The sequence below is a fragment of the Eulemur rufifrons genome, chromosome 6 (assembly GCF_041146395.1).
Source record: "Eulemur rufifrons isolate Redbay chromosome 6, OSU_ERuf_1, whole genome shotgun sequence".
NCBI lineage: Eukaryota > Metazoa > Chordata > Mammalia > Primates > Lemuridae > Eulemur > Eulemur rufifrons.
Window position 1 is genome coordinate 71,206,665 of NC_090988.1, and position 14,476 is coordinate 71,221,140.

At 34.2% G+C, this 14,476-nt stretch overlaps 1 protein-coding gene across 10 annotated transcripts in view; it reads left to right on the forward strand.

Moving 5' to 3' along the window:
* GAS2 (growth arrest specific 2) overlaps positions 1-14,476 on the forward strand; it is a 124,411-nt gene that overhangs the window by 53,349 nt on the left and 56,586 nt on the right. For all 10 annotated transcript variants that reach the window (XM_069469716.1, XM_069469715.1, XM_069469714.1 and 7 more), the window contains exons 5-6: positions 2,186-2,249; positions 10,209-10,350. In XM_069469716.1, the coding sequence (XP_069325817.1) occupies positions 2,186-2,249; positions 10,209-10,350 (206 nt within the window). The remainder of the gene's footprint in view (positions 1-2,185; positions 2,250-10,208; positions 10,351-14,476) is intronic.

Genomic DNA, 14,476 nt, shown 5'->3' on the forward strand with positions numbered 1-14,476 from the left:
AAGAGGTTTATTTGTCTTAAATTCTATGGCCTGATTCTAAGAAGATGAATGAAGATTGATGCAATTACTTTTCAGTTTGCCAAATTGATTTTATAAAGAGTCTGTGGTATAGTCAACATTTGAATTTTAGCCTGCAAAAGCTGTTTAAATTGACAGATGAAAAAAAGACATACATAATAGTGGTGTATGCTACTTATCAAATAATCTTTATTATATCATCCACATTGCTCAGAACAAATTTGACTTTCCATAAAATAGTTCTATTCACAGACCAGTCCTCAAATATGTACAATAACCAATAACCAATAACCAATGGTTCTTGGTTAAAGAACCATTATAATTATGTTAGCTATTTTTATAGCTGGTTATTGACTGCAAATTGACACAATTTGGTCAGTTCACTAATAATTTTCATATTTTGATGCTATTTCATCATGAAATGCATGAAATTGTATCCAAAGCTCTTGGGGCTTTGTCACTTGCTTCACACAGCTTTCACTTAAGATAAGGGTATTAGTAGGGACTTAAAAGTGTTCCTCTCCTCATTTTTTATATAATCTTTTCTCCCACTCAAAACTTCTATTTATTTTATACCATAGACATGGTTTTAAAAAAAAAAGTTGTGAATCCGAAGAAACTGATGATCTAGACAAAAAGATTGATTTTTACTTGTTTACTTCTGTTTTATGATGTTTGTTGTCGTTCTGTTTGAAATTATGCCTATGTGATGTTACAGTCCCTATGTTACCTTGCAGTGAAGTCAATTTACATGTCAAACTTTGTGAAGTTGGTATTATTCTAGCCCCAGTGAGCTAGTGGTACATTTGACATTGGAGGTAGTAAACGTCTTTATGTTAAGGCCTTTTGATTAAAAGTAACTTGAGCTTCCCTAAATAGCGTTTTGTGACAATTCACTAAAGGTCAGCTGAATCTGAAAATTATATTATCAAGAATGGAAATATTCTATAATTGAGAAATTCCATAATGAATTATGGGAATTAGAATTTAATGATGAGATTAGAGTTTATCTAAAAGCTTAAAAAGTGTCATTTTTATAACCAAATAATAATACATTTGTACATCTGTTTAAAGCCAAATGAAATCACATACTTTTACAATTCAGTAAAACTATTTGTTTTTTTTCTCTATTTGCCGCATATACTCCCAACAAATTCCATTATGATGTCAGTGGACCAAATATTGCCACCATCATAACCTGTGAAGGGAGAAATTAGTACATTCAAGTGAATAGAATAATATTGGAAAATTATTATAGAATTCTATGTTCAAGAATTAAAGCAATATTGCTACTTAAATTTTTTCAATAGGTAATCGATAAGCTAATATTTTCTTTAAAATTCTAACAAAAAAAGACTATTGTGTCTATGTAAAGACTGTTCTCAATGCAAATTTTTTCCCGATATCTCTTGTCTTTATTCAGTGCTTAATATAATAACATTTAAAAAATCCCCTAGTCTTGGTTGAAAAAGAGAGTGGTATCCTCTTCTACATGTTCCTCTGGTAGGCTCAACAAAAGCAAGTATGATTTGTCAACATTACTGAATGTGTTTAAAGCTATCAGTAAAATGGGTTCACTAATTAATCGGATTATATTAGAATAGAAATATTTAATGAGATTTGGTTAGGAGAGGACATCAAATTTCAGAGTCTCACTTGACATTTGTCTTTATTTGGAAGATAAAAAGGACTTTGGTATATAATTTTTACCCTTATCATTGTATTATTTCTGCTAAAATCACTGGTGAAGGTAGACTCCAGATATTAAAAAGGCTAGCCCTTGCTCCATAGTCCTGTATGATATATGTTTTTTAAATATTTATCAATTATTTATATGTATCATAATTACAGCTACGTATGTGTCCAGTATTGACTTACTAATATTAACTAATTGAAGTAAATATGTTTAGGATGAAATTTACTCAGGGTGAGAGTTCCTGAGACCAATAGCTCTTGGGAGAGAGGTTGGGCAGAGTCTTAGCCACCTAAAGCCTCTAGCAGAGCTGGGTGTATTGAGGAATAGGATGGGTTGTATGAATGTCAGAATGAAGGTTAGCTCATTTATTGGGAGCATGAGTGATGGAGGTCATTGGAAAACCTGTTCACCATTGAGCTGCTTTACAAGCCCTTCTATTGTAAAGGTGTTCACCTTTATCTTGTCTTTCAGTCCTCCACAAGCAACCCAGAGAAGTGTGTCTCTGCTTGCTAGAGCTTGGCCGGATTGCAGCCAGGTAGGTCAAACTACTGTTGCTATGTCAAGACACAGACCATCACAGCATCCAAGCAACAGATAAGCTTGCTGGCTTCTCATTGCTGATGTCTAATATGGATGTTGAAAAGCTTCCCATTCAAATATGATTATGTGAACATCTTGAGAGAGTTGATCAAACAAAAAGCATCCCACTGATATTCTTAACATCACGATCTTGCTGTCAAAGCCACTATGTCTAAGTATTTACTAATACCCTTTAATTAAATACAGTTTCTCTTCAAACCTTTTTTGGGAATGAGAAGATCTCGTACATGAAGTTTTATGTGACAATTAACTCTGTCCTTGGTGGAAAGTCTATTCCTATATTCTCTTTCTTTTCTTCCTCCTTCACATCCTTGCTTTCTGTTTATATTTTAATAATTTTTTGGCCTCCTTTTTGTTCCTTTTCCTCATTTCTCCCATTCAGCACCTCATCCCTTAGCTCTTTTAGTTTCCGATTCTGAGTGAGGAGATAGTTTTTAAATTATTTTTATATTTCTAATAGAGAAACACATAGAATGTTATCCTTGTGTAGATAGATCTTTGGAAACTTTTTTTTTTTTAGGGGAAGGAAAAACAAGAAATAATTGCAGAAATGATAGCTAAATAAGCAGAGGAAGGAGCTTTATTAGCTAAGCCAACTTGCTTTGGTTTTAAGTTTTCCCATTTATTATTTTGCAGACCATTAGATGGGGCTTTTGATTTTTCTATGAAGCCCAAAGAATGAGAAATGAAGAGGTCTTGATACAGATTAAAATTTTAGAATTAAATAGAAGATGCTTTCTGATCCACATGCTGGTAGTATGCTTTTAGGGTTGAGATCCGATGAGAAAGTAAGATAAAGTAAGAGGTGGCACTGGCTGTATATTCTGAAATAGAGAATTTACAAACAAAAGAAAGAAAATTACATGACTAGAAAACTTGGTGACAATGAACAGACCTTTTTTTGATCCAATAGAAAACTAATCAGATGATGTAACCTCAAATTCTTTAAATCATCATAGTCAATATAATGTTAATGAATTGTGTGTCAGGTATGAATTTTATTTCACCACAGTAATTGGGTGTGAGAAGTGTTGATTTAATATTTTATTCAAATTAAATATTACTGGGTTTTACTTAACATAGAGTGAAAAAATCAATTTGAGGTATCTGGAGATTTTTTTCTACTCTCCCGTACATTCCCAGATAATTGTGTGAAGGTCTGTGGGGGAGAACCCTCTAGGCTTTGGTCCTCAGAGGTGTCTACTGCTTAGGCACAGTTGACGTTTGTGGTGTCTGGCTGTTTCTTAGGATTCCATTCCCTTCAGTGCTGCCACATTCTTGATTTCTATGGGGAGAGCAGGACAAAGGTGTCCCTGCCAAGCCCACTCCCCCACCAGTCTTGGAGCTGCCCGCCTGCAGGACAAACAGCCTTGAGTCAAATGAATACTAAGGACACAGGAGCTATCCCTGAAGAAAGACGTTAAAAATACAGAGGGTAGGAAAACACACCAAGTAAAATGTCAATAAATGAGCTGCTTGCCACCGAAATGCTCAAGTAAAAGAAACACCGGTGTTTGTAACAAAAGGATAGACAAAAAACTTTTTGTCTAGTTGTCTGCTTTAACTATACCACTAGAATCTTCTAAAATGCCAGATTCCATTTTGTTGCTTAAATAACCTAAATACACGTATCAGATAAATATCTTCTGAAAGTTGTGACGTAGAGGTAAACAGAGAAAGTTTCACTATCTCCAGAATTAATTAGGATTTTTCATTTTCCTCCTGTTTAGTTTATAGTATTTGCCTGTTTTCTGATTTTTATTTTTTATTTTCTTATTATACTTTTTATTACATGAACACTCTGATTAAGAATCCTGCTGAAATGAACATTTTACCAAGAACATTTTAACTATGGCTGAGTCGTCAAAGGAGAAGATGAGCAAACCAATGACAAAATGCCTTTAAGAATCACCTTTCCTCCAGCTCTGAGTCTGGCATAAATTGCCCCTTATCTTAGGGTATAAAACAAACTGAAAATCTTGGTTAATGAAAGGGAATCATAATGGCCTTGTCAATTTCAAGGTGCAGCATCATGTGAAGAGTTCCCCCCACCCAAATATTTTAAAATTGTAATTTGGGGCTGCTCTGTTTCTGACCATGCTTTATGACCATGCAGCCTGATAAAGGCAGTGATTATTTGCATTACAAAAAATTAAATTACTGATTTTACAAAAGGAGTTACATAAGGATCAAGGTAAACCCTTACTTTAATATATTTAATTTATAAACTTGCCCTTTTATCTTCTTCACCCACTTGGGTGGAGTGAAGTATTACACACTTTCAGTGAAAAAATATGCTATTATAATAGATTACTCATGGTGTTGTTTTTGTTGTTGTGTGCAGCATGATGTTAAACACTTGAATATCCGTTGGATAGACTGAATATTTAAGTATGAATGTCTGTTGAAGTTTCTCTCTGTATGCATTTGAAGATTTTTTATTTTGATGGAAGTTCATTTGTGCTTTACAAACAGAAACTCAATAAACCCAAATCTCATTTCCTTACCTCTGTGTTGAAGCATATTAGTTGGAGGAAAAAAGGAAAATTAATTTCTTCAATCCAATTTTACTCCTAAATTTTGCTTTAGATACATTAAACCTGTATCTAAATGCTTACATTTGTGTTTCCTCCTCACCCCATTCCTCTGTGGAGACTTGCACAAATTAATGAGTTATAACAGCTTTAGCCAAAACTAGAAGTGATTATGGGAGAGCTCTCCATAAATACAAGATGAATTTGCACACAGAACAGATGAGTTTTGACCTTAATAAAGTCCCCACTATAATCTTGTCAGTTTGGTGTTTTTCATCACTCATAGATGACGCTTTCTCATATTTGATTCTAGACATTTACTTCTCCAAATTGCATATATGTCATTTTAAAAGCATCAACATCATTTCAGAAATGACTCCCAGAAAGTTTCTGATTTTCTGTTATGTTTTATCTGTCTTGGGATACTTAGTGAAACTCCTTTGGGAGCTGTAGGCTTTTCTGAGTTCTGAGATGGGAGAATGAGGCCACTTATTTTGGTTCTCATGGGTAAAACTTTCTTTCATTTTCAACTAAATAGAGCTATCATCACTGAAGAGTGAAATCCCTCTGCTGATATTTCAGAAATATGTCAGTTTCTGAATGTAAAATACACGTTTGTCTTGTGAAAAGTAAAACACTCAGCAAAAGGAAGTTAATTAAACCTCAAAGATATTTTTAATGACAATGTTTTGATATTCATTGCTAAGAAAAGTTACTGTGAATCCAACATTTTTATAGACTTTAGAATTAAGATTATCTTTATGATAGTAAAAAAAAAACTTTTGATATTTTTGATTTAGAGCCATAATCAATAATCAGCATGATAGTGGAGCTTTTTATGATTATTTATTTTTCAGTACTTCCTTGATTTGGAACAAAATTTATGACCATTCAAAAGAAATATATTTTGTGAACATTTTCTTTAATCTCCCATTTCAATCTATGGCCTTATAAAAGGTTATGTTACTAAAAAAATATTCTTATAGAAAATTATTAATTGACTCACTCTATTTAAAGCACTTGAAGTAACTGCTAAAGAATAGCATGTACTTTTACATGGTTGAAGTTTCCTTTCAAATCTATATCTTTAAATTTCTTTAAAACAGAAGATAAATGGGGCAAAATTTATCTTGCATGAATCCATAAACATGCCTTAAAAGGAAAGAGTTTCTATTATTTGGCTGTAAAATTTGTTCCTCTACTCCTAATAAAATAGGCTCCAGATGTCTTTTGTTTGAAAGCTATAGTCTACTAAATAGTTTGAGTAAACCTTCTAGTTCAGGGCTCTGTTTCAGGACTCAGTTATTTCATCTAGATCAATTCCTAAAGTTGTGTCAAGTTGCTGGAAAAATGAGAAATCCATTCTTAGAATCTCCTTATAAAGTCATTTAGCCATAAGACCACTTTCCTAGCACTTAGTTTTTTTCTTTTTTGAGACAAAAATAAGTATATGCTCTTTGAATGTTCACCCCACTTTCATATCATTAAGGTGTATAGGTGAGGATTTGATTTTAGTGGACTCAACCTATTTGGTCTCTTTAGTTTGATCCTTATTCAGTTTGAGAACAGGTACCTCTTTTTCTCTTCTTTTCTTTTGTTTCTTCTTTCTCTTCTCTTCTCTTCTCTTTTCTTTTCTTTCTTTTTCTAGTTTTGATGGCTAGAAAAGCTACCCACTTCTAAAACTATAAAATCTTGTAGTTGGAAAGGAGTGAAAACGCTCTTTTCCAACTTTATACAAATACACTCCTTTCCAAATTCATACACTCCTTTCCAAATTTATACACACAGTATAAATTTGTGAAAACCTCATAGACAAAATAGAAATGCGAAGTGGTGTAGAGTTAACCACGGAAACCAGAATGAAGCAGCCTTTTGGCGAACACAAAAAAAAGACATATTTGATGACTGAGTTGGCTTGCAGGTGCTGGCCCCCAACCCAAAGGGGATTTTATGATTTACGGCCTGTTGACATCTCCAGCCAGACAGGAAGCCAGTGAATAGTATTTAAGTGTGCATTTTGGGACTGGCTGACTATACCTTAGGCAGTTTGAAGTATTCAAAAGCCAATATAAGCAGAGATTTGGGACTTACTGTTGATTTTGTGTGTTCAGTGGCATAGCTAATTTTCAGCATTCCCAGATAAAGAAAACTCTCCAGGACAAGGTTTTCCATGTGTAACTTTGGTACCAATTTTATTCAAACCTAGTCTACTTTGTATTGGGCATTGAGTTGAGCCTGTTGTTATTCTAATAACATATTTATTATTTCATTTTGTAAAAAGAATATGCAACCTGTTCCTGAAAGGTGGCATGAATCCCTCCACAATTACAAATGAAATCATATTTTCCGAGTCACCTAATATATACTTTCAAATACGATGTTTTCACTTACAATTGACTTTTAATTGGCTGTGACTTCTAGTTAAGTTTCTCTCGCCTCACTACCAAGTTTATGTTATTCTCTTAAAAATATTAAATGTAACCAAATTATATACTTGAAGGAACTAAGAATCAAAAAAATTCTAGAGAGATTAAAAAGGATTGCCTGTCTAAATTCATCTGGCAAATTAGTAGCAAAGCTAAACGTATAACTTGGTCTGCTAAACTCTAGTACTGAAATATTTCTGATATTCCACAATTCTAACAATTCTTTAAAAAGGGCATCTATAATAAATTATAGAATATCTATAATAAATAAATTTATAATGTAAAGAATATAAAAATAGTAATACTACTACTTTGTATCTTAATAACATCTTACCTTTGAGGCTAACATGATCTCATTTTGGTGGTATAGTATAGGAAAGAAACCAAAAACTTTGGCAGCAGGACCCCTCAGTGCTGCAGTTTTCTGGTTGTGCAACCCATGATGTGTCAATTAATTTATCAACAGCAATATTAGAGGTGGTGCCATGTGTCGAGACACTGTACTGGACATGTAATGTATACTATTTTAATTCCTTCTAACAATATTAAACCATAGAACTTAGAATTTCTGTTCTATATTGGAATAAAGTAAGGCTCACAAATAACGTATGTCAGGATGGCTGGTGATGCCAGACATATTGAAGATGTCCAGTAGCAGTTGATTTTCTATGTTCTTTCTTCTCCCTCGCTCCCTTTACTGCTACAATAGACCTTGAGAGAAGGCTGTTTTCACCTCTACTTTCTTGATAGAAAACAGACTTGTAAAGATTAAGTAATTTTCTAAATTTTAAAAGTAGGTTAATACTATAGTTGGTTCGATTCTTCCTCAGTAAGGTAATGAGATGCTGTGTAGAGTTCAGCATAATTAATGGTTACTAGAAAATTTTTAAAAGAGGTGTTTTAGTTTTGGACAGGGTTAAAGTCTTCTAGAAGAATTTTTTTTTTTTTTTTTTTTGGTCAAGCATTTTTGTATATTTAACGTTGACATGTTTTATCAAAGTGATATATGCATTTAGGCATCCAAAACCATGAAACTGAATTCATATTTAGAACCTGATATTGTTGCTATATGAGAATGAAGGAATTCATTTTACCTTTAAATGGTAGCCATTATGTACCTATTGTATGCCAGGATCTATGTCACATGCTGGGAATTCTATGAATCAGATGGTGGTCTCTAACACTGTAGAATGTTTAGTCTAGTATATATTGCAATTAATGTCCCATTAACTGGTTAGTATGTATAAAAGGTTAGAAATAAGTGGTACCTAGGTACTTTAGCTAATGATTTATATGTAACTAAAAATTACTCTGTAGACCAGAAGCTGTTTTCAGAGGAGTGATTGTTCAGTTGAATTGTACCAGCTTAAACTGTTTTGTATTGAATTCTAATATCAGTTTTCCAGCTTCCAAAAGGTGCCTGACACATAGCACCCCTGTTTACTACACCAACAGAAAATAAAAGAGTGACATATGAAATATCAAACATCATCTTTATAACCATAAAGATCCAAGATGACAGACATGCTTAGTGTCTTTAACTGAACTCCAGAATTAGGTCAATTAACTACCTACTCATGAGCAAAGATGAGTCAGGCTAGGGGTCCTCATGGAAGACACCTTATGAGCAGTGTCCTCCCTAGAAGAAGAGTAAAGCATGCTCAGTTTATTCCTAAATTTACTAATTTGAAAAATCCCTCATTTCATTGGAGAGGAGTGGGTAACAAAGCAGAGAAACCAAGCATTAAACTGTTTGAGCCCCCAGTGTAAAACCTCAAGAGCAGGGACATTGCCTACTCCTCAAAGTGTGTGCTGAACATATGTAGAATGATGTCAGTTAAAATAACAAGCCATTAGAACAGGACAATAACTTAAGGTTTTGCATTTAATGATGTTTTAATAGACTATTCAATCAAAAGTACTAAACACATTGTCAACACAATCTCTGCTTGTAGATTATTTACTTTGTATATTATCCATAACCTCTTTTTTAAACTCCAAGAGACTTTCCTCTCCTTTCTAACACATAATCACCTGATTAAATGTCAGGAGAAAATGGTGTTGGCCTTGAAATCAGAAAACCTGCATCGAAGTCTTTACCCTGCTCCTAGCTAATTATATACCTTCTCTGCATCTGTGTTCCTATCTGTAAAAATGAAAGTGGTGATTCATTGATCCCCAAATCCTTCAGAAACCTCAAATTATAGAATTATCTTTGGCCTTTCCCATCTAGGTACAGTTGATATGTATCTAAGAAACCAAACCTAATTTTATATTTAGCTTAAGAAAAGTATTATAAGAGATAGCTCACAGCAACATCTCTCTCTTTGAACTTCTATGGCATTTATAATTTACAACAAAGTTTTTTATATATTGTTATTATAAATTATTTCTCTGTTTCCTCCCTGTTCATTTTCTTTCCCAGCAACAATATGTGATTTCATTATGTGGTTCCTAAGAATAACAGAACCTATGACACTGTATAACCCATAGTACATTGTTCTGGGTCTATTTCAAACTTGACTCTGATACTCTGATTTTACTTCTATCTTTAATAAACTTGAATTCAAAATAGGAGTTTATTTACGGCACTAATATCATTAAAGCTGGTAAATGGGAAAGCTGAAGACCAAATGTTACATCGTTATTCATGTTATTGACTCATTAAGGTATGACATTGAGTATTTTTATTTATTTGTAGTATGGTGGGTATGTGTTCATGTATGTGCACATATACCAGCACAGCAGGTTTATGTGTTTTTCCCCTGCTGAAAAGCCTGCAAATTTAAGAACTTGGCATTTCAGAGCCAGAAAATGTGAATTTGTTTTTGAAAGTCAGCAATTTACTCCAAAAGGGTTCATAATCAAATTTAATATATGATAATTTTCTCATTATAAGTTATGTATATATAATGATCTGGTATCTCTTAAAAGGTATGGTGTGGAGCCTCCTGGTTTGATAAAATTGGAAAAAGAGATTGAACAAGAAGAAACACTTTCTGCCCCTTCTCCTTCACCTTCTCCTTCATCAAAGTCTTCTGGAAAAAAGAGTACAGGAAACCTACTGGATGATGCAGTAAGTAAAATTGCTCAGACTTCGCACCAGTAGTTAGTATTTTCTGAACTACAAAACACATTCTGTACAATCTCATATCAGTCTAAACGTTACCTATTTCGATTTCCTTGAAATACAGTTTAACCCTCTGTGAAAAAGTTTGTAGTCCTAGAATTCATTCTGAGATTCAAAACCAAGCCAGTCATTGCTTACAGTGGCTTTTCTTTTAATTTTTTTCTTCATGAGTGCAAGATGGTTGTTCCAATACTGGGCATTTACCAGTTTCCTGAGGCTTGGCTGAGATAGCAGGGGTGCCCATATTCCATATCATGGAAACTTATCGCCCATGTATCACTGTAACAAGGATGAACATGTTAAGACGCTGTGAAAAGTTTGATGGTAATTAGCAGGTCTAACTAGATTCTCTGTTTATCAGGAATTTGAATAGGGAAGTGGGGAGAAAATTAGTTAATTGGTAGCTAGAGGCCAAGTGGACATAGTAACTGAGTGATATTTGTGGCAGAAGAATAGAGTGGGGTGCAGGGACTTCTGCAGTGGGAGAGAGGAAAAGATGACTAGATTTTTAGAACTCCCTTATCTCTTGAGGAACTTTCTGGCCCAAGAGGGTCAACAGCATGGTGGTATCTCTTGTTTCTTTTTTTTTTTTTTTTTTTTTATTCATGATAAATTATTAAGTGAACAGTGCAAGTTAAAAACAATAGTTTCATATTTTTTCCCCACCCCCCCTTTCCCGAGTCAGCACCTTCAAGTGTTACCACTCCCCAAACAGTGCGCAATGCACTCATTGTGTAGGCATACCCCCATCCCCTCCCCCACCCCCCACCTCAGTCTGATGTCCAATTGGTGTCGTTCCCAGATTTGTATTTAGGAGATGATCAGGGAAACCAATTTTCTGGTGAGTACATGTGATGCATGTTTTTCCATTCTTGGGATACTTCACTTAATATAATGGGTTCCAACTCTCTCCAGGAGAACCATAGAGATGTCGTATCTTCATCATTCCTTATAGCTGAGTAATATTCCATGGTATACATATACCACAGTTTACTAATCCAATCATGTATTGATGGGCATTTGGGTTGTTTCCACATCTTTGCTATTGTGAATTGTGCTGCTATAAACATTTGGGTACATGTGCCTTTGTTACAGAATGACCTTTTTTCCTTTGGGTATATGCCCAGTAATGGGATTGCTGGGTCAAATGGCAGGTCTACTTGAATCTGTTTAAGATACCTCCATAATGCTTTCCAATGGAAATAATGGTCATATGCTAATATATTATATATCATTATTATTTATTAAAATATTGAGCAATCCAGGAGATGTAATGTTATTTTCAGTTTATAAATGAGAGAAAATGGTTCCAGAGAGTTTAAACGATGTGCCCATGCCCAAATAAATTAAAGAAAGATATATTCAGATTTTGTTAATCAATGAGTTTTATGTTTTATAATAAAAAAACAAGAACAATGTAAAAAAAAAAAAAAAAAAAACAAAACCAAGCCAGTCCTTTAAAAGAAAGTGTCACTTAATTCTTCTGAGTAGCATCTAAAATTTTTGGATAATAAATCAACTTCTGGAAAATTGTACTCAAAAACATTTAAACCTCTCTGTTACTGGACCATGAGTACTCCTTTCACAAATAAGAAGGCTGAGGCCCAAGATCTTGAGAATTGTTAAAGAAGGGAAAGCAAACATCCGATAGAGAAGATAACTGCCCTTACAGACCACCTGCTACCAGCCAGGGTCTATCATGTCTGAAAGGCAGCTTCCTTATTGAGGAAAAGGAAACTTAGAAGTTGAGTAACCTGCTGAGGGGAGAAGAGGAGCTTAGATTTCAATACAGTTTTGTCTAACTCTTTGAGGTCCCTCTGCTAAGCAGAGTCCTTGAGTCACAATTTTTGGCAGTTGGGAAATATTTTAATGATGCTCAAAATCACAGTGAGCAGTTTCTAGGAATAACAGCAAACAGAGTGAATTAAAACTCTCAGGCTACCTCAGTTGTCTGTTAAGTAGTTATAGGTTATGATAAGTAGTTTAGTTGATTATGTATATGCATATGCCACCATATACATACATTTTAAGCACAATTGTAAAAATATTAACAAAGGAGAGAAATCATGGGTGACTGGAATGCTTATGTAAAGTTTGCATTCGTAGAGTTGTGAGTGCTTATGGATTTTATAGAAAATAATAAAGCCAGGGATATTAGACTGACATGTGTCTCACGTACATTAGGAGACAGTCCTTAGAAATGCACCAACCACAATGCCAGCTGTAATAATAGGCAGGACTAAAAAGGACTGATGGTTCACAGCTAAGAGTTTCTTTCTCTAGAGTCTAAGCTGAAAAGGGCTGGAAAAATGGCTGATTGATACTGTAGAATACAGGAAAAAAGATTTCTCCATCTTTTGCTTTTCTCCATGTGACACTATAAACTATTAAATATATTGCAGATTTAGATGAGCAGAAATATAAAAATTTGTCAGACAGATTAAAAACTCCCATTTCTGTTAGGGGCAACAAACTTAAACTTAGCCCTTAAAAAGAGATCTTAGCCAATACCAGTTTAATTTATTTTCTTTTCGGTTAACTATTCACTTAAGACCTAAAGAATGGGCAATGCATTTTAATTTAATGCCATCTAAAAGGATTTTAAAATCATAAGACTATTTTTAAGGATTGGTCACCTATCTTGATTTTTATAGTATTTCAGTTTTTATTTTGTAAGCAAATTGAATAATGTATTAATAGTAGATAATGGTGCAGTTTTTATACATTGACGAGCATAATTTTCTTCTCTCTGACTTACACTTTTTTGATTAGACTTATTTTAGGGTAAGAAGTTCCTTTGGTCTATCTTTTATTAATGTGTTTGTCCTAACCTTAACCCTAACCCTAAGAGCTACTAGATATGCTCTTAGTCCTTTTCCTCTCAACTATCACCCCCATTCATTTTTCAATGCCTCATTTATAGTCAGGGTCTCAGACTACTGAGGAATATCTGGCCAATGTCACTTTTAACCTCTTATTGAATGAATGACTGAATTTAATGAATTAGTTTAGTCCTGAAATTATGAGAACTCTTCCTGGCATTAGACATTGTTGACCACTCCATTCTTGAAATTCATCTCTACAAACGTTACTGCTACCAGACTGATCTAACTCAATGCAATTCAGATTTGATTAAAATTATATAGTGTTCCCTAAAACATCCAGGTTAAAGCCCAAACTGGTTGATATGTCACATAAGCCCTCCATGTTCTGGCCCACTGTGTGTTTCCCAGCTGTTTTGTTCTCTGGATTAATCCCTGAATTTTTTGTAGCCATTGTTGCTTTCTTCATCTTCTGCCTAATCATCTTTTAAATCTACTTTTAAATGCGTTTTCATCTTTTAAAATTCAGATTATGTTACCTCCTATATTAAACTTTCTTGGCATCTCTCATCCCAGGTAAAATTGACAAATTACTCCTTGGTGCCTCAAGTATTTGTATATATTTAATGAGGCATAACAATCCATTTTGGGGCATAACATCCATTCCTCTTAAGCTGCAGACTTTGTTCTCATAGACAAGGACCATATTTTATTAATCTACATCTGTCTAGTTTATGTTAATTGGATAAATTATCAATGTAGGTAATTAAAGTTTAAAAACCTCTCCCTTGTTCTGTTTATCCAAATTGGTCATATGCTCTGGACATGCATGAACTTCTTAATTCTGCTGTAGCTTTGCAGAGGGAGGAGACGCTGCCACTTGAAGCTATTTATTATGTGTTCGGAAGCTGGGAGAAGTGGCTATAATGGTTCTCTTTCTTCAACATTTTGTCTTGTATCTGGCCATCCTTCATCCTTGAGAAGCGAATGGGGTGAGAAGGTGGTGAAGCAATGATGAAAGGGGATTTGGAACCGTTTTTTCCAATACTCCAATTCAGAAAAAGAGAGTGAGATCGAGACTTTCCACACAACAGCAAGGCAGTCAGTGAATCCATGGCAGTTCTTCCCTACTTGAAGTTCTATTCTCTCAACTGGAAACAGTGGAAGGGGTTTTAGAAGAGCTTAAAACCCTCTTTAAAGTTTGCCAAAGTTTGAGAACATAACCATCTATTTAGCTAAGGGGTTTTAAT